This window comes from Coregonus clupeaformis, chromosome 27, assembly GCF_020615455.1.
Source record: "Coregonus clupeaformis isolate EN_2021a chromosome 27, ASM2061545v1, whole genome shotgun sequence".
In the NCBI taxonomy this organism is placed as follows: domain Eukaryota; kingdom Metazoa; phylum Chordata; class Actinopteri; order Salmoniformes; family Salmonidae; genus Coregonus; species Coregonus clupeaformis.
In genome coordinates, this window is record NC_059218.1 from 5,239,182 (window position 1) to 5,265,320 (window position 26,139).

General features: G+C 42.6%; 1 protein-coding gene across 1 annotated transcript in view; it reads right to left on the reverse strand.

Moving 5' to 3' along the window:
• Nucleotides 1-26,060, reverse strand: part of LOC121541425 (calcium-binding mitochondrial carrier protein SCaMC-2) — a 52,604-nt gene extending 26,544 nt beyond the window's left edge. The window contains exon 1 of the mRNA XM_041850423.2: nucleotides 25,113-26,060. Within this exon, the coding sequence (XP_041706357.1) occupies nucleotides 25,113-25,475 (363 nt within the window). The 5' untranslated portion in view covers nucleotides 25,476-26,060. The remainder of the gene's footprint in view (nucleotides 1-25,112) is intronic.
• Nucleotides 26,061-26,139: the final 79 nt, after the last annotated feature.

Sequence of the window (26,139 nt, forward strand, 5' to 3'; positions counted from 1 at the left end):
ACATCAGTGGCTGAATGGATGCAAGTCCCCACAGCAATGTTCCAACATCTAGTGGAAAGCCTTCCCAGAAGAGTGGAGGCTGTTATAGCAGCAATGGGGGGACCAACTCCATATTAATGCCCATTACTTTGTAATGAGATGTTCGACGAGCAGGTGTCCACATATTTTTGTAGTGTAGCTTACAAGGTTAGCTGACTTTTCTCAAAACGAACCTCATTGTGGCTAGCTTCTTCTTGTCCCTCATGCTAGCCTGCACAGCCAAATATCACTCCAAAAACATAAAAATATTGATACGGCCATTTCTCCCCTCTTGCTGCAGCTTTAGTTCATCTTGAAATAACAGAGAAATGCTGTGAAAACCAGCGTGCTGCAAACATTCAAAAATGTTTTGTTACGAGTGCTTGTTTTGTTGACATTTTTTGTCCGCACGCACTGTTGCTCCTATGGCTCTAATCTGGTGAGCACCTTTGGAGCGCCGCCCAAGCAAGGCATTTGATTGGTTTGACATGTTGCGAGGCGTCACTGATTCACACCGGGTTCCCACCCCTCTTTAGCGGATTTCACATGAGCAAAAATAAATACAACTCTTACCGTGAAATGCTTACTTACAGGCCCTTAACCAACAACGCAGTTAAGAAAAATAAGAGTTAAGAAAATATTTCCTAAACAAAAAAGTTACACAAAATAACGAGGCTATATACAGGGGGAACTGGTACCGAGCCAATGTGCGAGGGTACAGGTTAGTTTAGGTAATGAGTACATGTACAGTGCCTTGCAAAAGTATTCATCTGCCTTGGCGTTTTTCCTATTTTGTTGCATTACAACCTGTAATTTAAATGGATTTTTACTTGGATTTCATGAAATGGACATAAACAAAATAGTCCAAATTGGTGAAGTGAAATGAAAAAAATAACTTGTTTCAAAATATTATAAAAAATAAATAACGGAAAAGTGGTGTGTGCATATTATCAATTACCTTCAGAAGTCACATAATTAGTTAAAGAAAGTCCACCTCTGTGCAATCAACACCACCGTTCAAAAGTTTGGGGTCATTTAGAAATGTCCTTGTTTTTGAAAGAAAAGCAATTCTTCTGTCCATTCAAATAACATCAAATTGATCAGAAATACAGTGTAGACATTGTTAATGTTGAAAATGGCTATTGTAGCTGGAAATGGCTGATTTTTTATAGAATATCTACATAAGCATACAGAGGCCCATTATCAGCAACCATCAGTCCTGTGTTCCAATGGCACGTTGTGTTTCCTAATCCAAGTTTATCATTTTAAAAAGGCTAATTGATCATTAGAAAACCCTTTTACAATTATGTTAGCACAGCTGAAAACTGGCAGCTTCATTAAATAGTACCCGCAAAACACCAGTCTCAACGCCAACAGTGAAGAGGCGACTCCGGGATGCTGACCTAGGCAGAGTTGCAAAGAAAAGGTCCAGTGTCTGTGTTCTTTTGCCCATCTTAATCTTTACTTTTTATTGACTAGTCTGAGATATGGCTTTTTCTTTGCAACCTGCCTAGAAGGTCAGCATCCCGGAGTCGCCTCTTCACTGTTGACGTTGAGACTGGTGTTTTGTGGGTACTATTTAATGAAACTGCCAGTTGAGGACCTGTGAGGCGTCCGTTTCTCAAACTAGAAACTAATGTATTTGTCCTCTTGCTCAGTTGTGCACCCACTCCTCTTTCTATTCTGGTTAGAGACAGTTTGCGCTGTTCTGTGAAGAGAGTAGTACACAGCGTTGTACGAGATCTTCAGTTCCTCTGCAATTGCTCGCATGGAATAGCCTTCATTTCTCAGAACAAGAATAGACTGACGAGTTTCAGAAGAAAGTTATTTGTTTCTGGCCATTTTGAGCCTGTAATCAAACCCACAATTGCTGATGCTCCAGATACTCAACTAGTCTCAAGAAGGCCAGTTTTATTGCTTCTTTAATCAGCACAACAGTTTTCAGCTGTGCTAACATAATTGCAAAAGGGTTTTCTAATTATCAATTAGCCTTTTAAAATGATAAACGTGGATTAGCAAACACAACATGCCATTGGAACACAGGACTGATGGTTGCTGATAATGGGCCTATGTACGCCTATGTAGATATATCATAATAAAATCAGCCGTTTCCAGCAACAATAGCCATTTACAACATTAACAATGTCTACACTGTATTTCTGATCAATTTGATGTTATTTTAATGGACAAAAAAAATTGTGTTTCTTTCGAAAACAAGGACATTTCTAAGTGACCCCAAACTTTTGAACGGTAGTGTAAGTGTCACATGATCTGTCACATGATCTCAGTTCTGAAAGGCCCCAGAGTCTGCAACACCACTAAGCAAGGGGCACCACCAAGCAAGCGGCACCATGAAGACCATGGAGCGCTCCAAACAGGTCAGGGACAAAGTTGTGGAGAAGTACAAAGTTGAGGGTTGAGTTATAAAAAAATATCCGAAACTTTGAACATCCCACGGAGCACCATTAAATCCATTATTTAAAAAAATCGAAAGAATATGGCACCACAACAAATCTGCCAAGAGAGGGCCTCCCACCAAAACTCACGGACCAGGCAAGGAGGGCATTAATCAGAGGCAACAAAGAGACCAAAGATAACCCTGAAGGAGCTGCCAAGCTGCACAGCAGAGATTGGAGTATCTGTCCATAGGACCACTTTAAGCCGTACACTCCACAGAGCTGGGCAATACAGAAGAGTGGCCAGAAAAAAAGCCATGGCTTAAAGAAAAGAATAAGCAAACATGTTTGGTGTTCGCCAAAAGGCATGTGGGAGACTCCCCAAACATATGGAAGAAGGCACTCTGGTCAGATGAGGCTAAAATTGAGCTGTTTGGCCATCAAGGAAAACGCTATGTCTGGCGCAAACCCAACACCTCTCATCTCCCCGAGAACACCATCCCCACAGTGAAGCATGGTGGTGGCAGCATCATGCGGTGAGGATGTTTTTCATCGGCAGGGACTGGGAAACTGGTCAGAATTGAAGGAAACTGGTCGGCAAAACGGAGCTGCTCTTCCTCCCGGGGAAGGACTGCCCGCACCATGATCTCGCCATCCCGGTTGACAACTCCATTGTGTCCTCCTCCCAGAGTGCAAAGAACCTTGGCGTGACCCTGGACAACACCCTGTCGTTCTCCGCTAACATCAAAGCGGTGACCCGATCCTGCAGGTTCATGCTCTACAACATTCGCAGAGTACGACCCTACCTTACACAGAAAGCGGCACAAGTCCTAATCCAGGCACTTGTCATCTTCTGTCTGGATTACTGCAACTCGCTGTTGGCTGGGCTCACTGCCTGTGCCATTAAACCTCTACAACTTATCCAGAACGCTGCAGCCCGTCTGGTGTTCAATGGGGGCATTCTTTGCCCTCCTTTTTCTGTAGTCCACGATCATCTGTAGTCCATCTGACCTCCTCCCTATAGGCGGTCTCATCGTTGTCGGTGATCAGGCCTACCACCGCTGTGTCGTCGGCAAACTTAATGATGGTGTTGGAGTCGTACTTGGCCACGCAGTTGTGGGTGAACAGGGAGTACAGGAGGGGACTAAGCACGCACCCCTGAGGGGCCCCCGTGTTGAGCATCAGCGTGGCAGATATGTTGTTGACTAACCTTACCACCTGGGGGCGGCCCGTCAGGAAGTCCAGGATCCAGTTGTAGAGGGAGGTGTTTAGTCCCTGGGTCCTTAGCTTAGTGATGAGCTTTGAGGACACTATGGTGTTGAACACTGAGCTGTAGTCAATGAACAGCATTCTCACGTAGGTGTTCCTTTTGTCCAGGTGGGAAAGGGCAGTGTGGAGTGCAATAGAGATTGCGTAATCTGCAGATCTGTTGGGGCGGTATGCGAATTGCAGTGGGTCTAGGGTTTCTGGGATGATGGTGTTGTGAGCCATGACTAGCCTTTCAAAGCGCTTCATGGCTACAGACGTGAGTGCTACGGGTCTGTAGTCATTTAGACAGGTTACCTTGGTCACAGGGATTATGGTGGTCTGCTTGAAACATTGGTACGTGTTGGTATTACAGACTCAGTCAGGGACAGGTTGAAAATGTCAGTGAAGACACTTGCTAGTTGGTCAGCGCATGCTCTGAGTACACATCCTGGTAATCCGTCTGGCCCTGCGGCCTTCTGAATGTTGACCTGTTTAAAGGTCTTACTCATGTCGGCTACGGAGAGCATGATCCCACAGTCATCCGGAACAGCTGGTGCTCTCATGCATGCTTCAGTGTTGCTTGCCTCGAAGCGCACATAGAAGTCATTTAGCTCGTCTGGTAGGCTCGTGTCACTGGGCAGCTCGGGGCTGTGCTTCCCTTTGTAGTGTGTAATAATTTTCAAGCCCTGCCACATCCGACGAGCGTCAGAGCTGGTGTAGTACGATTCAATCTTAGTCCTGTACTGACTCTTTGCTTGTTTGATGGTTCGTCAGAGGGCATAGCGGGATTTCTTATAAGTGTCCGGGTTAGTGTCCTGCTCCTTGAAAGCGGCAGCTCTACCCTTCAGCTCAGTGCGGATGTTGCCTGTAATCCATGGCTTCTGGTATGTACGTACGGTCACTGTGGGGACGATGTCATCGATCACTTCAATACCATCGAATAAATCCCGGAACATATTCCAGTCTGTGCTAGAAAAACAGTCCTGTAGCTTAGCATCTATGTCATCTGACCACTTCCGTATTGGGCGAGTCACGGGCACTTTCTGCTTTAGTTTTTGCTTGTAAGCAGGAACCAGGAGGATAGAATTATGGTTAGATTTGCCAAATGGAGGGTGAAGGAGTGCATTGTACACGTCTCTTTGTGTGGAGTAAAGGTGGTGTAGAGTTATTTTCCCTCTGGTTGCACATGTGACATGCTGGTAGAAATGAGGTAAAACAGATTAAAGTTTTCCTGCATTAAAGTCCCTGGTCACTAGGAGCGCCACCTCTGGATGAGCATTGTCTTGTTTGCTTATGGCCTTATACAGTTCATTGAGTGTGGTCTTAGTGCCAGCATCGGTTTGTGTCGCTTCTTGATGCAAATTTTGGCCTGGTCCGGTATCAGCGGTAAATCCTTCGCGTCTGACTCGTTAAATAATTTTTCCGCTTCCAGTTCGAGGTGAGTAATCGCTGTTCTGATACCCAAAAGCAATTTTTTGGGGTCATAAGAGACAGTCGCAGAAACATTATGTACAAAATAAGTTACAAACAACGCGAAAACACACACCAAATAGCACAATTGGTTAGGAGCCCGTACATTTTTTATCAGAAAAGTAAAAAGCCGCATGAAAGTGCTGAACAGGTCATGTACCCGTAGACTCAAGACTAATGAGCCAGTATTATGTATCAGGTATGGATAACACCATTGATGTAACAGTCTGCTCAATTAATGTGTCCTCTATCAATGATAGAGATGATGACACACTGACCGAGGAGTGATTCAATTACAGGCACAGGAGAATGGAGAGTACCCGAGACTGCAGGATGCCTGACTGCAGCAAGTCTCTAGCAGCTATGCACTTGTCCACTGTCTGCTAGAGGAATCACCTAGCTGTAAAGTGATCCCACCGAGTTGGTGTGGGGAGAGCAGGTGTGTGAGAAGAGGGGGGCATTTCAGCCAAGCACCTCTTGGGGGACCCCTAGGTATCTCGCCATCAGGCTCCCCTTTCACTTGGCCAGCTATTTCTGGGTGAGTCACTCGGCTAGGGACCAAGGGTGAAGGAGGAATGGCCACTGTCCAGGGGGGCCATGGTAAGGCAGGAGTGTGTGTTTAAAGAATGGTTCCTTGGTTAGGGAAGAACGTGTGTGAGCATGTTGTCCAGAATTAACATGGCTGAGAGATGTAAAAGGTGCATTAGTCTTACCTTATGTAAAACACTTATTCAAAACCAGCCAAGTTCATTGGGTTAATACATTTAAAGATGCTACTAGTTACAATAGGAATACTAATCAACAACTCTAACAATTTTACTATACTACCAATTAAATTATTTGACTATGGGACCACATGCTAGGCTAGCCAAGCTTTACCTAGCCATTTAGTCAATTACGAAAACAACGCCAGTCCTTAGTACACTGTATTTGTGTGCCATTGTTAATGAAAAAGAGCCAACGGTAGCAAAACAATATCACCTTTTAACCTAATGTCACACTCTGATGATGATAGCTGGGAATGAGACATTACCCTCAATCTTTATTGCTGTCTCATGTAATGATAAGCACAACCGGAAAACATGTTGTTTTCTTCCTTCTCCATTGAGCAATATAGGCTAGTTCTTGAAAACAAAACTCACATCAAAAGAAGTCAACTTTGTGTTATGTTTCCTTTAGATCTATGCCAGGCCATAGATGACTTCAAACTATAAGTTTATGGCCTTTTCTATCAGGAATACCGTTCCGTCAGTAGGCCCATCTAAAATTATTCTCAGATAAATCAGTCCACAGTGGTCAAAAGTATCCAAACGGTTTGAATTAGAGCAAAATAATATGCAGTCAGTCAGTATGTACTGTGACTGGTGAAATTGACAGGTTTGAATTATAGGTTGGCGGTAACAGCTGAGATTGTCTGTTTAACATGTGTCAGGGTGGCGATAGCGAGGGGTGCGTGCGACCCTCACTCCATGCTAGGCCTAAATGTTCAGCTGTCATAAAGAGGTGGGAAACCAAACACTTGACTAGTGTATTAAATGGATACTTAAGGATTTTGACAATGAAGCCCTTTCGCAAAGATTTTTTGTGATATTGGCGTGCAGCAATGATTGATTTTGCTACAGCAATTGATGAGGGAAAAAGTGTGTTGACATGTGGCTTGATTGAACCATATTATGCTGCAAATGTGCGGTGACTGGTTGAAATGGCGAGCCCTCTTCGTGTACTGTGGTGGTGGGTCAGTTTTCTGCAATAATATTGTGATGATTTGACAGTTTTATGCGGAAATAGTGCGCTGACTGGTGAAATTTGTAACCCCTCGCATAATATGTGGGGAATATGTAGGTGTCTCACAGTACGGACATTGCAATTTATTGCCCTGGCCACATCTGCAGTCCTCATGCCTCCTTGCTGCATGCCTAAGGCACGTTCACGCAGATTAACAGGGACCCTGGGCATCTTTCTTTTGGTGTTTTTCAGAGTCAGTAGAAAGGCCTCTTTAGTGTCCTAAGTTTTCATAACTGTGACCTTAATTGCCTACTGTCTGTAAGCTGTTAGTGTCTTAACGACCGTTCCACAGGTGCATGTTCATTCATTGTTTATGGTTCATTGAAAAAGCATGGGAAACAGTGTTTAAACCCTTTACAATGAAGATCTGTGAAGTTATTTTGATTTTTAAAAATTATCTTTGAAAGACAGGGTCGTTTCTTTTTTTGCTGAGTGTATATATACACTCACTACTGGTGAAAAGTTTTAGAACACCTACTCATTTAAGGGTTTTTCTTAAATTTAAAATAAAAAACTATGAAATAACACATGGAATCATGTAGTAACCAAAAAAGTGTTCAACAAATCAAAATATATTGTATTTGAGATTCTTCAAATAGCCACCCATTGCATTGTTGACAGCTTAGCACACTCTTGGCATTCTCTCAACCAGCTTCATGAGGTAGTTACCTGGAATGCATTTCAATTAACAGGTGTGCCTTCTTAAAAGTTAGTTTTTAAGGAATTTATTTCCTTCTTAATGCGTTTGAGCCAATCAATTGTGTTGTGACAAGGTGGGGGAGGGGGGAGTATACAGAAGATAGCCCTATTTGGTAAAAGGCCAAGTCCATATTATGGTAATAACAGCTAAAATAAGCAAAGAGAAACGACAGTCCATCATTACTTTAAGACATGAAGGTCAGTCAATACTGAACATTTCAAGAACTTTTAAAGTTTCTTCAAGTGCAGTCGCAAAAACCATCAAGCGCTATGATGAAACTGGCTCTCATGAGGACCGCCACAGGAATGGAAGACAGTTACCTCTGTTGCAGAGGATAAGTTAATTAGTTACCAGACTCAGAAATTGCAGCCCAAATAAATGCTTCAGAGTTCAAGTCACAGACACATCTCAACATCAACTGTTCAGAGGAGACTGTGTGAATCAGGCCTTCATGGTCGAATTGCTGCAAAGAAACCACAACTAAAGGACACCAATAATAAGAAGAGACTTGCTTGGGCCAAGAAACACGAGCAATGGACATTAGACTGGTGGAAATTTGGTCTGGAGTCCAAATTGGAGATATTTGGTTCCAACCGCCATGTCTTTGTGAGACGCGGTGTGGGTGAACGGATGATCTCCGCATGTGTAGTTCCCACCGTAAAGCACGGAGGAGGTGGTGTTATGGTGTGGGGGTGCTTTGCTGGTGACACTGTCTGTGATTTATTTAGAATTCAAGGCACACTTAACCAGCATGGCTACCACAGCATTCTGCAGCAATACGCCATTCCATCTAGTTTGGGCTTAGTGGGACTATCATTTGTTTTTGACCCAACACACCTCCAGGCTGTGTAAGGGCTATTTTACCAAGAACGAGAATGATGGAGTGCTGCATTAGATGACCTGGCCTCCACAATCCCCAACCTGAACCCAATTGAGATGGTTTGGGATGAGTCGGATGGCAGAGGGAAGGAAAAGCAGCCAACAAATGCTCAGCATATCTGGGAACTCTTCAAGACTGTTGGAAAAGCATTCCAGGTGAGGCTGGTTGAGAGAATGCCAAGAGTGTGAAAAGCTGTCATCAAGGCAAAGGGTGGCTATTTGAAGAATAGACAATAGTACTAACAGGGCTGATCTTCCTTTATGCAGGGTTGCATCATTTAAGCCTTTGCATCTGTAATGAAAAAGTTACTCACACAGTACGTCATCACTAGTGTGTTGTTTGATTAATTCCAGTCAATAATTTTGGATTAAAAAGGCCTATGTAGCCTAGCCACCGGAAGTTTGAATATAAACCAAAATGTAATTACATTCACATTTTCTCTTAACATAAATAAATTAGCCTATTTTAGGCATTAAATAAATAGCTTAGGCTATAAATACATGACATTACCGCTTCGTTTCCCCTAACCAGGCCCAGACGGGATCAAAGCACATAGGCTTCTCTAGGCTACCTGCAACTGTGGTTGTAATCAGTAGGCTACAGTTGATCAGACTGAAGCACTAAATAATTGTGCATGAGTTGAGGCATGCATGACTAAGTCGCTTTGAATAAAAGTGTCTGCTAAATGGCATATATTATTGAGGCAAATCAGTCTAAACAACAGTACTTTGACCCTCTTTTCAACACGTGTCAATATTTTGTTTTAAACCAAATCAAAAGCGCTGGGGCAAATGCCAGCTTGCCACACATTTCCTGGTCGACCCTGCTGTGCTGATCTCTGCAACGTGGATAGATGGAAATCGCCATACAATGCTACAAATGAAGAAACATAACCTTTATGTATAGTCTACTATCTCACATTGTTTTAGATACCATCTCAACATTTTGTGATGGTATCGTCATTTAAAATGCCAGCACAGCAGGGCTGCAGACATTAGTAAGGCCAAACCAAATTTGTGGGGAATTTTTATTTCATCAATACTTTCAAAGCAGTTGTCTATCCATGGTTGATACGCACAACTGTAGCTGTAATATTGTGCAGCTCTGTATTTAGTATTGTTGTGAAGGTTAAACCACAGATATCTTCTAGGGACATGTCCACTACAATTCTATAACTGCACATTACCCCATAGCCTACAAAAGTTACTTGAAATAGAAGATATGAAGGCCATCGATCCTCCGACAGAGCGATAGAGAAACACTATTTTCTGACTGGACAGTTTACACAGCTTTGGTGGAATTCTCCTCTCGGTCTTGCTTTCTTTAACATATTTATTGAAATAGGCAAATTACTCAGGTCACTAGTGTGTATACATAAATACATTCAAGTGATGTTGAGACTGGTGTTTTGCGGGTACTATTTAATGAAGCTGCCAGTTGAGGACCTGTGAGGCGTCAGTTTCTCAAACTAGAATCTAATGTATTTGTTCTCTTGCTTAGATGTGCACCGGGGCCTCCCACTCCTCTTTCTATTCTTGTTAGAGCCAGTTTGCGCTGTTCTGTAAAGGGAGTAGTACACAGCGTTGTACGAGATCTTCAGTTTTTTGGCAATTTCTCGCATGGAATAGCCTTCATTTCTCAGAACAAGAATAGACTGATGAGTTTCAGAAGAAAGTTACTTGTTTCTGGCCATTTTGAGCCTGTAATCAAACCCACAATTGCTGATGCTCCAGATACTCAACTAGTCTCAAGAAGGAAAAAAGTATTTAGTCAGCCACCAATTGTGCAAGTTCTCCCACTTAAAAAGATGAGAGAGGCCTGTAATTTATCATAGGTACACGTCAACTATGACAGACAAAATGAGAAAAAAAATCCAGAAAATCACATTGTAGGATTTTTTATGAATTTATTTGCAAATTATGGTGGAAAATAAGTATTTGGTCAATAACAAACGTTTCTCAATACTTTGTTATATACCCTTTGTTGGCAATGACACAGGTCAAACGTTTTCTGTAAGTCTTCACAAGGTTTTCACACACTGTTGCTGGTAGTTTGGCCCATTCCTCCATGCAGATCTCCTCTAGAGCAGTGATGTTTTGGGGCTGTCGCTGGGCAACACAGACTTTCAACTCCCTCCAAAGATTTCTATGGGGTTGAGATCTGGAGACTGGCTAGGCCACTCCAGGACCTTGAAATGCTTCTTACGAAGCCACTCCTTCGTTGCCCGGGCGGTGTGTTTGGGATCATTGTCATGCTGAAAGACCCAGCCACGTTTCATCTTCAATGCCCTTGCTGATGGAAGGAGGTTTTCACTCAAAATCTCACGATACATGGCCCCATTCATTCGTTCCTTTACACGGATCAGTCGTCCTGGTCCCTTTGCAGAAAAACAGCCCCAAAGCATGATGTTTCCACCCCCCATGCTTCACAGTAGGTATGGTGTTCTTTGGATGCAACTCAGCATTCTTTGTCCTCCAAACACGACGAGTTGAGTTTTTACCAAAAAGTTATATTTTGGTTTCATCTGACCATATGACATTCTCCCAATCCTCTTCTGGATCATCCAAATGCACTCTAGCAAACTTCAGACGGGCCTGGACATGTACTGGCTTAAGCAGGGGGACACGTCTGGCACTGCAGGATTTGAGTCCCTGGCGGCGTAGTGTGTTACTGATGGTAGGCTTTGTTACTTTGGTCCCAACTCTCTGCAGGTCATTCACTCGGTCCCCCCGTGTGGTTCTTGTGATCATTTTGACCCCACGGGGTGAGATCTTGCGTGGAGTCCCAGATCGAGGGAGATTATCAGTGGTCTAGAATGTCTTCCATTTCCTAATAATTGCTCCCACAGTTGATTTCTTCAAACCAAGCTGCTTACCTATTGCAGATTCAGTCTTCCCAGCCTGGTGCAGGTCTACAATTTTGTTTCTGGTGTCCTTTGACAGCTCTTTGGTCTTGGCCATAGTGGAGTTTGGAGTGTGACTGTTTGAGGTTGTGGACAGGTGTCTTTTATACTGATAACGAGTTCAAACAGGTGCCATTAATACAGGTAACGAGTGGAGGACAGGGAGCCTATTAAAGAAGAAGTTACAGGTCTGTGAGAGCCAGAAATCTTGCTTGTTTGTAGGTGACCAAATACTTATTTTCCACCATAATTTGTAAATAAATTCATTAAAAATCCTACAATGTGATTTTCTGGATTTTGTTTTCTCAATTTGTGTACCTATGATGAAAATTACAGGCCTCTCATCTTTTTAAGTGGGAGAACTTGCACAATTGGTGTCTGACTAAATACTTTTTTCCCCCACTGTATATTGCTTATTTAAAATCAGCACAACAGTTTTCAGCTGTGGTAACATAATTGCAAAAGGGTTTTATAATGATCAATTAGCCTTTTCAAATGATAAACTTGGATTAGCAAACAACGTGCCATTGGAACACAGGACTGATGGTTGCTGATAATGGGCCTGTGTACGTCTATGTAGATATTAAAAAAAAATATATATATATATCAGCCGTTTCCAGCTACAATAGCCATTTACAACATTAACAATGTCTACACTGATTTCTGATCAATTTGATGTTATTTTAATGGACAAAAAAAATTGCTTTTCTTTTGAAAACAAGGACATTTCTAAGTGACCCCAAACTTTTGAACGGTAGTGTACATATACATACACATATCCTTTTAAATATATTTCCCTTTATTACTTTCCAACCCCACCACCCCTTCCCTAATTGGAGTAAACTAGTGAACAACAATGCTTAGGCCTCTACTTCCAGCTTATACATACTATATACATTTTATGGACAGTCAATTTTACAATAATTATATTTTGTTGGTTTTTACTCCTGAACTTCCTCTACCCTCAACCTCGCCGATCATTTTCATGATGTCCATCCGGTTTGCTTCTATATGCCATATCTTTCTAACTGTGCTCTTTCACAAAAGCTCTCAACCTATAACCAATATACTTATTATGGACACTGGTCTTCTTTGCAGGTGCACCATCACTCCTGCCCTCGTCATCCTTGGCAAATATGTCAGCACCTCCTTTGAGACCAGTTTTCTTGGCAGTCTTTCCAGCAAACTCTGCTTCGCTCTCCTCCGGTGACTGGCTTCCCACGGCCTCACTGTCCTTTTTATTTTTTATTAATCAATGCACTTGTAAGTTCTTCTCTGCCCAAACAATAAAATAATTTTGTTGCAACTGATAACTGATGACTGGTTAAACTGGAGATTCACAGAGCTGGACTCGACAGCCAATAAGAATACAACGAAGCAACTTATTTATGACTTGTCATCCTGAATCGAAGGGGTTCGTGGGGGTTGGGGGGGAATTTTCCCTCTCAGTCATTCCCTCTGGGAAAAAACTGCTGACTTCTTTCCCCTCCTGTTTCAATTCTCTCCATCAGAATTTCAGTATCACCGTGGCAACCTCATCCAGCCCTGCTTACTATTTCCCCCCTCAACCATACTGCTCAGCAAAAACCTTTTCCATCACTTTTTTCAGTCTTCAAAAGACAACATTTGATCCCCCTTTCAGGACACTGGTTTCAATGAACTTGCACATCGAGTATCAGTCTGGATTCGTTTTTTTCTTTTCAGTCATTCTCAACTTGAAATTGAAGCCTAGAACCGGTGTGTCAGGGTTGGAGTCAATTCCATTCATCACTTAGGCATGTCTCATTCAGTGAATGATTTGGAATGTTGCTCATTAGCTTCAATCTTGCCAATACTTGTCCAGACTTCCCCAAGTTGACCTTTTGGCCAGGAAATGCATATTAGTTTTCTTGAACACTAGCTGACTGTGCACTGGGATTATATCAAGAGAAAAAAAAACACTGGAGGAGTATTGCAAAGGTCAGCGAGTCCTCATATCTAGGGACATGTCCAGCACAATTCTATAACTGCATATTAGCCCTTAGCCTACAAAAGTTATTTGAAAAAGAGGATATGTGGTTTAACCTTCACAACAAAACTAAATACAGAGCTGCACAATATTACAGCTACAGTGTTATGTATCAACCATGTGTAGACAACTGCTGTGAAAGTATTGATGAAATAAAAATTCCCCACAAATTTGGTTTGGCCTTACTAATGTCTGCAGCCCTGCTGTGCTGGCAACACTTAAGAGGGTCTTCACACAATACTTTTTGCAAACATAACCTCGGCTACACATATTATTGCAATGTAAACTTGCCCCCCTCTAAGCAGGGCAGTGTAAACAGAATAGTCTTGTTGAGCCAACACTCTTACAGTAAACATTTTAATAGCAGAGCAATGTTTTTGAAAAAGCTTAAATGTACAGACTTTTCCCTTATTTTTGAGACTTGTTTTATTTCGTTTTTACCTGAAATTGTAGTAACAGCATGTAACATTCAGAAATGTCGCCGTAGCTTTAAATGTTTTTATTGACTACACCGAGTCACCGATGTCCACGAAGATCCATCTGCTAGCCCCGGCTAGCGGGCCGGGGCTAGCAGATGGATCTTCGTGGACATCGGTGACTCGGTGTAGTCAATAAAAACATTTAAAGCTACGGCGACATTTCTGAATGTTAGCCCGTGCCTCCTGCTCGCCTGTGCTGTAGCAGCCTACGAACTGCTCCCAGACTTACCTATTACTGTTCACTGGACCTTATGATCGCTCAGCTACACATCTGATGCCCGCTGGACTGTTCCTTTACACGGTACTCCATCCTGTTTATCTGTTTAGCCTCAGCCCTAACCTTTGTCGCCATTACCAGTTGTTGACTTACCCCTCTCGAATAACACCTGTGATTGCGTTATGCCTCTCTCCCATGGCAATATGCCTAGCCTATTGCTGTTTGGGTTAGTTGTTATTGTACTATTTCACTGTAGAACCCCCAGTCCCGCTTAACCTGCCTCAGATAGCTTCTTTGTCCCACCCCCCATACACACGGAGACCGGCTCAATCGGTACCTCCAGTGATGCTCTCTCTTTCATCGTTACCCAATGCTTAGGTGTACCTCCACTGTACTCATATCCTTGTCTGTACATAATACCCTGAATCTATTCTACAACGCCCGGAAATCTGCCCCTTTTATTCTCTGTACGACCAGTTCTTAAAGCCTTAAGCCGTATCCTTATTCTATTCCACCTCTGTTCCTCTGGTGATCTAGAGGTTAACCCAGGCCTTGTAGCCCCCAGTATCACTCCTACTCCCCAGGCGCTATCATTTGTTGACTTCTGTAACCGTAAAAGCCTTGGTTTCTTGCATGTTAACATCAGAAGCCTCCTCCCCAAGTTTGAGTTATTCAGTGCGTTAGCACACTCTGCCAACCCTGATGTTCTAGCAGTGTCTGAATCCTGGCTTAGGAAGGCCACCAAAAATTCAGAAATGTCCATCCTGAACTACAACATTTTCCGTCTAGATAGAACTGCCAAAGGGGGCGGAGTTCCAATCTACTGTAGAGATAGCCTGCAGTGCTCTAGCATACTATCCAGGTCTGTGCCCAAACAGTTTGAGCTTCTACTTCTAAAAATCCACCTTTCCAGAAATAAGTCTCACTGTTGCCGCTTGCTACAGACCCCCCTCAGCCCCCAGCTGTGCCCTGGACATCATATGTGAATTGATTGCACCCCATCTATCCTCAGAGTTCGTACTGCTTGGTGACCTAAACTGGGATATGCTTAACACCCCGGCCGTCCTACAATCTAAACTAGATGCCCTCAATCTCACACAAATTATCAAGGAACCTACCAGGTACAACCCTAAATCCGTAAACATGGGCACCCTCATAGAGATCATCTTGACTAATTTACCCTCTAAATACACCTCCGCTGTCTTCAACCAGGATCTCAGCGATCACTGCCTCATTGCCTGCGTCCGTAATGGGTCCGCGGTCAAATGACCACCCCTCATCACTGTCAAACGCTCCCTAAAAATAATATGCCATTTAGCAGACTCTTTTATCCAAAGCGACTTACAGTCATGCGTGCATACATTTTTGTGTATGGGTGGTCCCGGGGATCGAACCCACTACCTTGGCGTTACAAGCGCCGTGCTCTACCAGCTGAGCTACAGAGGACCACACACCACACTAAAACACTTCAGCGAGCAGGCCTTTCTAATTGACCTGGGTATCCTGGATGGATATTGACCTCATTCCGTCAGTAGAGGATGCCTGGATGTTCTTCAAAAGTGCTTTCCTCTCCATCTTAAATAAGCATGCCCTATTCAAAAAATTCAGAACTAAGAACAGATATAGCCCCTGGTTCACCCCAGACTTGACTGCCCTTGACCAGCACAAAAACATCCCGTGGCGTACTGCATTAGCATCGAACAGCCCCCGCGATATTCAACTTTTCAGGGAAGTCAGGAACCAATATGCACAATCAGTTAGGAAAGCAAAGGCTAGCTTTTTCAAACAGAAATTTGCATCTTGTAGCACTAACTCCTAAATGTTTTGGGACACTGTAAAGTCCATGGAGAATAAGAGCACCTCCTCCCAGCTACCCACTGCACTGAGGCTAGGAAACACTGTCACCACCGATAAATGTACGATAATCGAGAATTTCAAAAAGCATTTTGCTACGGCTGGCCATGCTTTCCACCTGGCTACCACTACCCCGGCCACCAGCTCTGCACCCTCCGCTGCAACTTGCCCATGCCCCCCCCGCTTCTCCTTCACACAAATTCAGACAGCTGATGTTCTGAAGGAGCTGCAAAATCTGGAACCCTACAAATCAGCTGGGCTAGACAATCTGGACCCTTTCGTTCTAAAATTAGCCGCCGAAATTGTCGCAACCCCTATTACTAGCCTGTTCAACCGCTCTTTCGTATCGTCTGAGATCCCCAGAGATTGGAAAGCTGCCGCGGTCATCCCCCTCTTCAAAGGGGGTGACACTCTAGATCCAAACTGTTACAGACCTATATCCATCCTGCCCTGCCTTTCGAAAGTATTTGAAAGCCAAGTTAATAAACAGATCACCGACCATTTCAAATCCCACCGTACCTTCTCCGCTATGCAATCTGATTTCCGAGCTGGTCATGGGTGCACCTCAGCCACGCTCAAGGTCCTAAATGATATAATAACCGCGATCGATGAAAGACAATACTGTGCAGCAGTCTTAATCGACCTGGCCAAGGCTTTTGACTCTGTCAATCACCGCATTCTTATTGGCAGACTAAATAGCCTTGGTTTCTCAAATGACTGCCTCGCCTGGTTCACCAACTACTTCTCAGATAGAGTTCAATGTGTCAAATCGGAGGGCCTGTTGCCTGTTCCTCTGGCAGTCTCTATGGGGGTGCCACAGGGTTCAATTCTCGGTCCGACTCTATTCTCTGTGTATATCAATAATGTCGCTCTTGCTGCTGGTGACTCTCAGATCCACCTCTACGCAGACAACACAATTTTGTATACATCTGGCCCTTCATTGGACACTAACAAACCTCCAAACGAGCTTCAATGCCATACAACACTCCTTCCGTGGCCTCCAACTGCTCTTAAACGCTAGTAAAACTAAATGCATGATCTTCAATCGAACGCTGCTTGCACCCGCCCGCCCGACTAGAATCACTACTATCCTACCGATCCTTGACTTCAGCGATGTCATTTACAAAATAGCCTCCAACACTCAACTCAGCAAATTGGTAGTCTATCACAGTGCCATTCGTTTTGTCACCAAAGCCCCATATACTACCCACCATTGTGACCTGTACGCTCTTGTTGGCTGGCCCTCACTACATATTTGTCGCCAAACCCACTGGCTCCAGGTCATCTATAAATCACTTCTAGGCAAATCCCGCCTTATCTTAGCTCATTGGTCACCATAGCAACACCAACCCGTAGTATGCGTTCCAGCAGGTATATCTCACTGGTCATCCCCAAAGCCAACACCTCCTTTGGATGCCATTCCTTCCAGTTCGCTGCTGCAAATGACTGGAACGAACTGCAAAAATCTCTGAAGCTGGAGACACTTATCTCCCTCACTAACTTTAAGCATCAGTTGTCAGAGCAGCTTACTGATCACTGCACCTGTACACAGCCCATCTGTAATTAGCCCACCCAACTACCTCATCCCCATATTTGTATTTACATTGTTATTTATTTTGCTCGTTTGCACCCCAGTATCTCTATTTGCACATCATCTTCTGCACATCTATCATTCCAGTGTTAATACTAAATTGTAATTATTTTGCACTATGGTCTATTTATTGCCTTACCACCATAACTTGCTACATTTGCACACACTGTATTTAGATGTTCTATTGTGTTATTGATTGTACGTTTTGTTTATTCCATATGTAACTCTGTGTTGTTGTTTTTAAAATCGCACTGCTTTGCTTTATCTTGGCCAGGTCGCAGTTGTCAATGAGAACTTGTTCTCAACTGGCTTACCTGGTTAAATATATTTTTTTTAAAGAAGCAACTCCCCAGGAAATTATCAACATTTTCAGTCAATTTGCTTTTACCTCATATAGGCCTAATGACTTCCATGATATTGATAAAATGAAGCCTGGTTTGTTCTAAGGTAGTGTAAGCCTAAGAGCTATCTAGTTATGGTTAAGCTAAATGTCAGCATTCAGCTAACAGCCAGCATGCTGATGTGAGAAGGATCCAGAAACTATTTTGTTTAGTTAGCTTGCTAGCTACCGTTACCTACCTGTGTAGCCTAGCTATATTATAATATAAATGACTATGATAACATTACTGTACTTTTATATTCGTATGGGAGGGGTAAAAGTTCATTATTGATATACTAACGTTACTTGATCATGAAGCATGATGTTAGTTAGCTAGCAGGAGTTAACTGTGTATTGTCAGCTATGTACTGTACTGCTGTGTACGGACAATAAAATAAACCCTTTAATTGTCTGCACATGCTTGTGAATTGTTGCATTATTCAATAGTGTAATATGTTTTAGAAGAAAAGTTGATCGGATTGTTAAATAGTTTGAGCTTACTGGCTAGTGACTACTGTACTATTTACGGTCAATTTGAGCTTAAGACCAAGAATGTCGGTTGCCAGCCACAACAAAAAGGTAAGGCAAGGAGTCTCCATCTCTAGTAGTGGGAATAGAGCCTAATACCAGACTATTCACCTCACCTTTGACCTGCTATTAACAGAAGGAAATCGCGACCTTGGGACTATAAGGTTCTGACATTTTGGTCAAAAATGTGTTATTCACAGTAGCGGTGTGTGGGTAAAATCACTGGGGAAGCCAAGCCAGAAAAAAAAAGCAAAATTAAAACCTGTGTTGTGATAATTGCGTTGTTTGCTCTAGAACCTGTTCGTTCATATGCCTTGCAAACATGATATATAGGCCTAAGGCCGAGACAATAAGAAGACACAATGGCAGATTAAATTCAACCACACCTTTGTTTCATCACGTCATGTCTTCTTCATCATGTCCGGTGAAGTCCACAAAGCCTATTGCATGTAACAAACAGTTACATGACCTACAGCATGGTCAAGCAAGTTAATGTTTGACATTTTCGGACCACTAAACAACTATTAATTTAGAACCATGGAGAGTTACTGCAAGTCGCAAAGAAAACAGGAGCTGCTTACACTATTCCAGCATGGTTTCAACATCATCACATCACCTATGCTTAGTCTAACACAACTAAAAGACACCAAAAACAATTTAGTCCAAAGTCAGCTAATTTTGGTTGTCTGGGAATATGTATGGAGTAAAAAGTACAATATTTTCTTTTGGAATGTAGTGAAGTAAAAGTTGTCAAAAATCTAAATAGTAAAGTACAGATACCCCAAAAAACGACTTAAGTAGTACTTTAAAGTATTTTTACTTAAGTACTTTACACCACTGGTCACCGTTATATTGCAATTAATGTATTGTTTAGTGTTGTGTAGTGTAGTGGCTTTGCTGGCATTCATAATAAAAGAAAAGAAATGTAGTTTGCCCCACCAAGATTTACATGCTAAAATCACCACTGGTCATGAAAGAGGAAGACATCACAAAACAGCTCTGAGATCTGGGACTTGAAAAATACTCATCTCAAAACTATACATTTTGCAGATAGAACCTTATTATTCATATTATGGGTTCTGGTCCTCTTTTTCAATTAATCAGATTTTTCCCCACCACTTTTTCAAAAGAATAGCCATAACGTAAGCGCTTTATGGTAAAAACAAATAGATACAGGTGCCTTAGAGCATGTTTTAGGCCCTTAAGAGAGGCATTGCTGTTTTTGTCTTGTATCATTTACATTACATTTTAGTCATTTAGCAGACGCTCTTATCCAGAGCGACTTACAGTTAGTGAATACATTATTTTATTTTTTATACTGGCCCCCCGTGGGAATCGAACCCACAACCCTGGCGTTGCAAACACCATGCTCTATCAACTGAGCTACATCCCTGCCGGCCATTCCCTCCCCTACCCTGGACGACGCTGGGCCAATTGTGCGCCGCCCATGAGTCTCCCGGTCGCGGCCGGCTGCGACAGAGCCTGGATTCGAACCAGGATCTCTAGTGGCACAGTTAGCACTGCGGTGCAGTGCCTTAGACCACTGCGCCACTCAGAAGAATTTGTATCAATACAAAAACCTCCATGGATGGGGTATTTTACTAAATGTACAAACTTACCACATTTTATTGATTAATAGCAAGTATTTTGCTGACTTTGGGTGTCAGAGACCAGAAAAAATATCAGTTTACTCATCCAGAGTTAAGCTTTAGCAATGCTGATATTAATCCATAGGATGTAGTGTATTTGTCATATTGAACTATCCCTTTAACAAATGTGTGATGAACTTGAATTAATATATTTGATGATGTGATTAGAAAGGAGGAAGAGTATTCTTTATTTAATAATTAAATGTCTGTACTTTTCTGAAATAAGTGTAACATCCTGTGCCAGATAGAACCTAGAACCTTATGGCTCTGAAATGTAAATCTGGGTTCAGCCTTAAGGTTCTATCACACCCCCACCCCCCCAAAAATGATTTACAAACGTGTTAGGATTTTGATACTCTGCACTTTAGGTACCTTTTAAGGTGAGGGCCTTAAATGGGTTATGAAAGAAGAATTCACTATAAAACAGTTCTGAGATCTGAAAACTTTGATGCTCAACATCTCTTAACTATGCTTTGCGCAGATAGAACCTTAAAGTCCCAAGGTCTCGAAATGTCAAGGAAATAACTATTGACAGAATACTACTTCTTCATCGCCACACAATCAAGTTGTAACCCCCTCATAATTACAGTCCTGAACATATAGAATAAAGATGAATAGTAATGTTCCATGTCTAAATTCTGTACATTATGCTTGCATCCTGACGAAAGGCCGTGCTTTGAATAAACAATGAGTCAGATAAAGATGGTGCATCCCCTGTTGGACAATATAAGAAGTACCAGAAAGTATTTTCATTAAGAGTCACAAGACAAGAGCCACAAGTCATGTACATCATGATGAGAAAATGCTGTGCAATCCCATTGACATTCATATAAATAAATGGCTAATCGAGTGAGTTTTAGAGGCAGAGTGATGTCTATGGGTGAAGTTTCCCCTCAGGGAGAATCGCCACGCTTCCTTCAACAATAATCCCCCATCAACCCAAATCTCATTACCGTGAAGGTTAGGCTAAGTGTCGAAACCATTAGCCGTTTCCTGGGCTTAGGGCTACTTCTCCATTCAATTAAAGATGCACTTATAATAGGATACCCTCTATTTTTGCTTCTAGGGGTGCTCGTGAGCCAAAAGGGATCCCTGAAATTAAACAGCATCGATACACACGGCATGATGTTATAAAGAAGGTCACATGGGGTCTCGCCAGTAAATATATGGGGTCTCGCCAGTCCATATAGCCTAACATGCTGACCAGACCGCCCGCGTTACATGTTATTCCATAATTTCATCCAAACTGCTCGCAGGCGTTTGCGTAGCCAAGCACTAAAATAGACGCTTGATGCGCTGCAAGTCCCGCCTCTCCCATCTACTCATTGGTTTTTACATTTTACGAGCATATACCCACGTGGGTGACTGAAAGATGAACGAGGTTCACACTCCAGTTGGTGGCGGTAATGCTCCTTAAAGTTGGTTGCCAACCGCCATATAAAATTCACAGAAGAATGATTAAGGAGAGATTAATCAAAGAAAACAAACTAAAAATAAACGTTTATCTGTGGATTAATTGTCGGTGTAGAGAACACACAAAGATCAAGCCAAAAAAATACAATACCATACGCATTTCAGGTAAAATAACAAACGCATGTTCATCTCCCAGGACAACTTAGCTAGCAACAGCAAGCTAGCTAAATGTCCATGAATGTTTCAACCTGTCCCCAAATTATTATAGTTGGTTCACAGTTGGTTTTGGTACTTTAACCTGCGTGTCATTAACGCGTCTAGTGGGGATGGACAAAATCAACATGCGCATGATGGTGCACGCACGCAGGGAGCCGGTTTGTTCATCATGTAACTTCACATAGGCCAATAATGCTCAAATGTAAATGTCATAATTTGGTGTTCTAAATAGGCCAAATTATCCTGTATTTGACACATCTGCTAAGTAAATTATTCCTAACCCTGCCTTGGTCTGGGATTTGGCCTACATTGACTGGTTTCCTGTGGTGATCGCACATTTCTTTGTTTTGGAAGGCATTTGGACAACGCAGCTCACGTGTCCATAAGTGACCTCACATTTCCAGAGTGCACCTGACCTCTAGTTCAAAAACGTGTCTCTCTCATCACTTTGGTGGGATAGGCTCCCCCTTATCGTTGTTGCTGGTCTGCATTTTTGGCTTAAATTATGTTATTAACGTGAGAAAAGTTGCACAGTGTTTCCCCTAATTTAGCAGTGGCGGGCCCACTACCATGGATTTTAAACTCACCGTTCTTGTGTCCCTGTTGTTGGACTTCACCTCACCAGAATATTTTCATTTTGTTTGTAAGCTTGTTGTATGAGTGGTTGTCTCCTCACTCTTCCCTCTAGGGAACCCCTTGTACCATCCTGTTTATCTTCCCCTCGTATTTCCTACCCTCTGCTTCTCCTGTGAGATGGTCTCCTAGTGCCTGACTTGTTTATACCATATCAGCTCTTTTTGCCTGCCCCAGTCCCCATCCCAGCACCAGATCCATATCTGATGGACATGAGTCATGACTGGCTGTGGTTGGAAAATAAGAGTAGTCTAATTTAAAGAGAGGGGTGTTCAAAGAGCGGTGTTGTATGAAACCTTGGTCATTCAGATGGTGTTACTGGCCAATTCCATGGTAAAGGAATAGCCCTGACTCCGATTTTTTACTTAAAATGTATGCCAAACAAAAACCATTGATGTCAAAGTTTAACAAACCATACAACTCTATGCACAAGGACTACTTTTAACAATTTAAACTGAACATTTTACAAAAACGATTTACTGGAAGAACTGCGCAAATGCAAAGTTTGGTAACATAATTTGGGTAAAATCTCCTTCAGTATTTTGTGTGACCACATTTTCTAAAGACTTAAATATCTGCTCAGAATTGAGATTCAAAGATGTCTGCAGAAGGAATGGGGTGTCAGCTATGACATGACACGGAGTTTGAGAAAATCTATTTTGGTTATTGAACTATAGTAAGTGGATTTACACCCGGTAACAGAATTGTTGTAAAATAATTTCATCATGGGTCCCTGATCTGTACTACACAGAAAAGCATAATTATGGATATGACTGTCATTCTCTTCATGGGGATGTATCATAAATAGGTACACAAAGGTAGAAATATGCAAAATCCTCCAGTGCATATTTGGGTATTATTCTACACACTGGCTATTATTTTAATGAGCTCCGCCACCAAACAAAACCAAATTTGGTAGCCTATCTGAACCAATCATAGACGTCAATGTTTCACAAGGTTGGACATCAAAGTACAGCACAGTATAGTCAAGTAGAGTATAGTTCAGTACAGTACATTATAGTGCACTCAACTCGTGTGCTCCAATGCACTCCACTCTTTTCTACAAGACTTTAATGTATTGAACTATACTTTTTACTGTCCTGTACAAACTAGTGAAACAGACGTCTATGATTGGTTCAGATTTGGTCTGGTCTGGATCGGACCAAGTCTGAACCAATCATGGACGTCTATGTTTGGGCCAAATGAAGTTCGGTACAGACGTCTGTGGACGTTGAAATCAAGGCTGGTCCGGACCAAAAAACGAAGCCTGTGGACGTTGAAATCAAGGCCAGGGCGGACTGACCTAATTTCAACTACTTTTCAACGTCCATGGACGTCCGGTGTCGGTTGGTGCTCAGTGGGTGAGGATGCTGGTTACAGTAAATGGAAAGAGGGGGCTCAAGGGTAGGAGTCAGTAAGAGCCAGGAGAGGTTGTCCAGACTTTTCACACACTTGCTTTGACCACCAGACGACAAAGAGAGAGAAAACATTTATCAGCCTAAAAGGGACATTTCACAATTTGTCAACTTCATATTCATCATTGTCAGCACCACCCCAACATCCATGGTTGATGTGGCGCCTAGTGGCAGCCTTGGTAGTTTACTCCTGGAATTTCTCTATAATTATTTGTTTTAAGTGTTTATGTGCATTGTTTTTAATCCACCTTTTATTTTTTTGATAGCTATTCAAGCATAGAATACAGAAATGTAGTTTCTTTATTTACATGTACATTTTAGTCATTTAGCAGACGCTCTTATCCAGAGCGACTTACAGTTAGTGAATACATATTTTTTTTTATCAACATTGAATTGGTTTGAATATTTGACTACTTCTCCAAACAACTAGCTAGATGTTTTGATTTGAGAAACCATTTTAGATATTCCCAGATCATTTAATCCCATCTCCACAGAGGGACTCTGGAGCTCTGTCAGAGCGACCATCGGGTTCTTGGTCACCTCCCTGACCAAGGCCCTTCTCCCCCGATTGCTCAGTTTGGCCCGACGGCCAGCTCAAGGGAGTCTTGGTGGTTCCAAACTTCTTCCATTTAAGAATGATGGATGTTCTTGGGGACCGTCAATGCTGCAGACATTTTTTGGTACCCTTCCCCAGATCTGTGCCTCGACACAATCCTGTCTCGGAGCTCTACGGACAATTCCGTCGACCTCATGGCTTGGTTTTTGCTCTGACATGCACTGTCAACTGTGGGACCTTATATAGACAGGTATGTGCCTTTCCAAATCATGTCCGGAATGGCCGGCAGGGATGTAGCTCAGTTGGTAGAGCATGGGGTTTGCAACGCCAGCGTTGACGGTTCGATTCCCACGGGGGGCCAGTATTAAAAAAATTAAAAATAATGTATGCACTCATTAACTGTAAGTCGCTCTGGATGAGAGCGTCTGCTAAATGACTAAAATGTAAGTGTGAAATGTCCAATCAACTGAATTTACCACAGGAGGACTCCAATCAAGTTGTAGAACCATCTCAAGGATGATCAATGGAAACAGGATGCACCTGAGCTCAATTTCGAGTCTCATAGCAAAGGGTCTGAATACTTATGTAAATATGGTATCTGTTTTTTATTTTCACTAAACGTGCAAAAAAAATCTAAAAACCTGTATTTTATGTAGGTTTCTAAAAATATATATATTTAATCCATTTTAGAATAAGGCTGTAATGTAACAGAATGTGGAAAAAGTCAAGGGGTCTGAATACTTTCCGATGGCACTGTATTAAACAACACACTTACCATTAACTCGAGTTCTGTGCGATGAACCCCCAGTTTCTTGAGCCCAATGGACAGGTCGTTGACGCAGATGCCCCCATCACCATTCACATCCAGGACTTGAAACAGCACTCTCAGTCTGTGGTCCTGCTCGGGTCCACCACAAAGTTCGCATGGATATGATGGCTCACAGGAGTCATCACAGGAACCTGTGTTCTCCCCTGACAACGGCCGCTCCCGAGTTGGATGTGAGGATGGGAAGGATGTGCCCCCAGTACCCTCGACCCCGCCACCAGGGTCAGAACCACAGTGCGCCTCCTCAGCTCGGCATTGACAGAAGACCCCGCTGAACAAGGTGGACCCGAACGACCCTTGCTTGTGCATCATACGGATGGAACCAATATTATCAAGCTATTGCAATCGATATCCGATAATTTACTCTATCTAAATGCAAGGTGACTTGGGGTTGCTTGGCTATTGTCTATTTTAGCCACCACGTCACGTGCGTTCTAACCTAATTGTTCAGAAGGACTGCTAAAGTAGTGCAGACAAAACAGTCAAATGTAAACTTTGCAATGTACCTATCTTATTCCAACGTTATCCAGGTTTGGCCCATAACGGTTGACTTCTTTAATTCTCTGCTAACTCGGTTGGCTTGCTAGCAACCAGCGTTAGCTATTTTAGCTAGGTCTGCCAGCTGAGACGTGATGAGGTTACTGAGCCACACGCGGATTACAATGTAACAGTAGTCAATATACTGTTAATTTCAACAAGTTTTTGTTCTAATGTGCCACGAAAGTCACTTCAGAGATACCTTCTACTGGTCTTGAAGATGTCCACTGCCCTTTCTTGGCTATAGCCGGCGAACTCCTCCCGTTTGGATTGACAAGTGATCCCACAAAAAAAATAAGCCGGTGTCGTAAAGGACTCTTCCTGCCTACTTATCATTTTCAACCTAGGGGTTCCTGCCAGGAAATGACTGGTGAAGAATGATGTGTGAATAGGAAGGGGTGTTGGAATGTGTATGATGGATAGGTCCAGTAGCCAATCA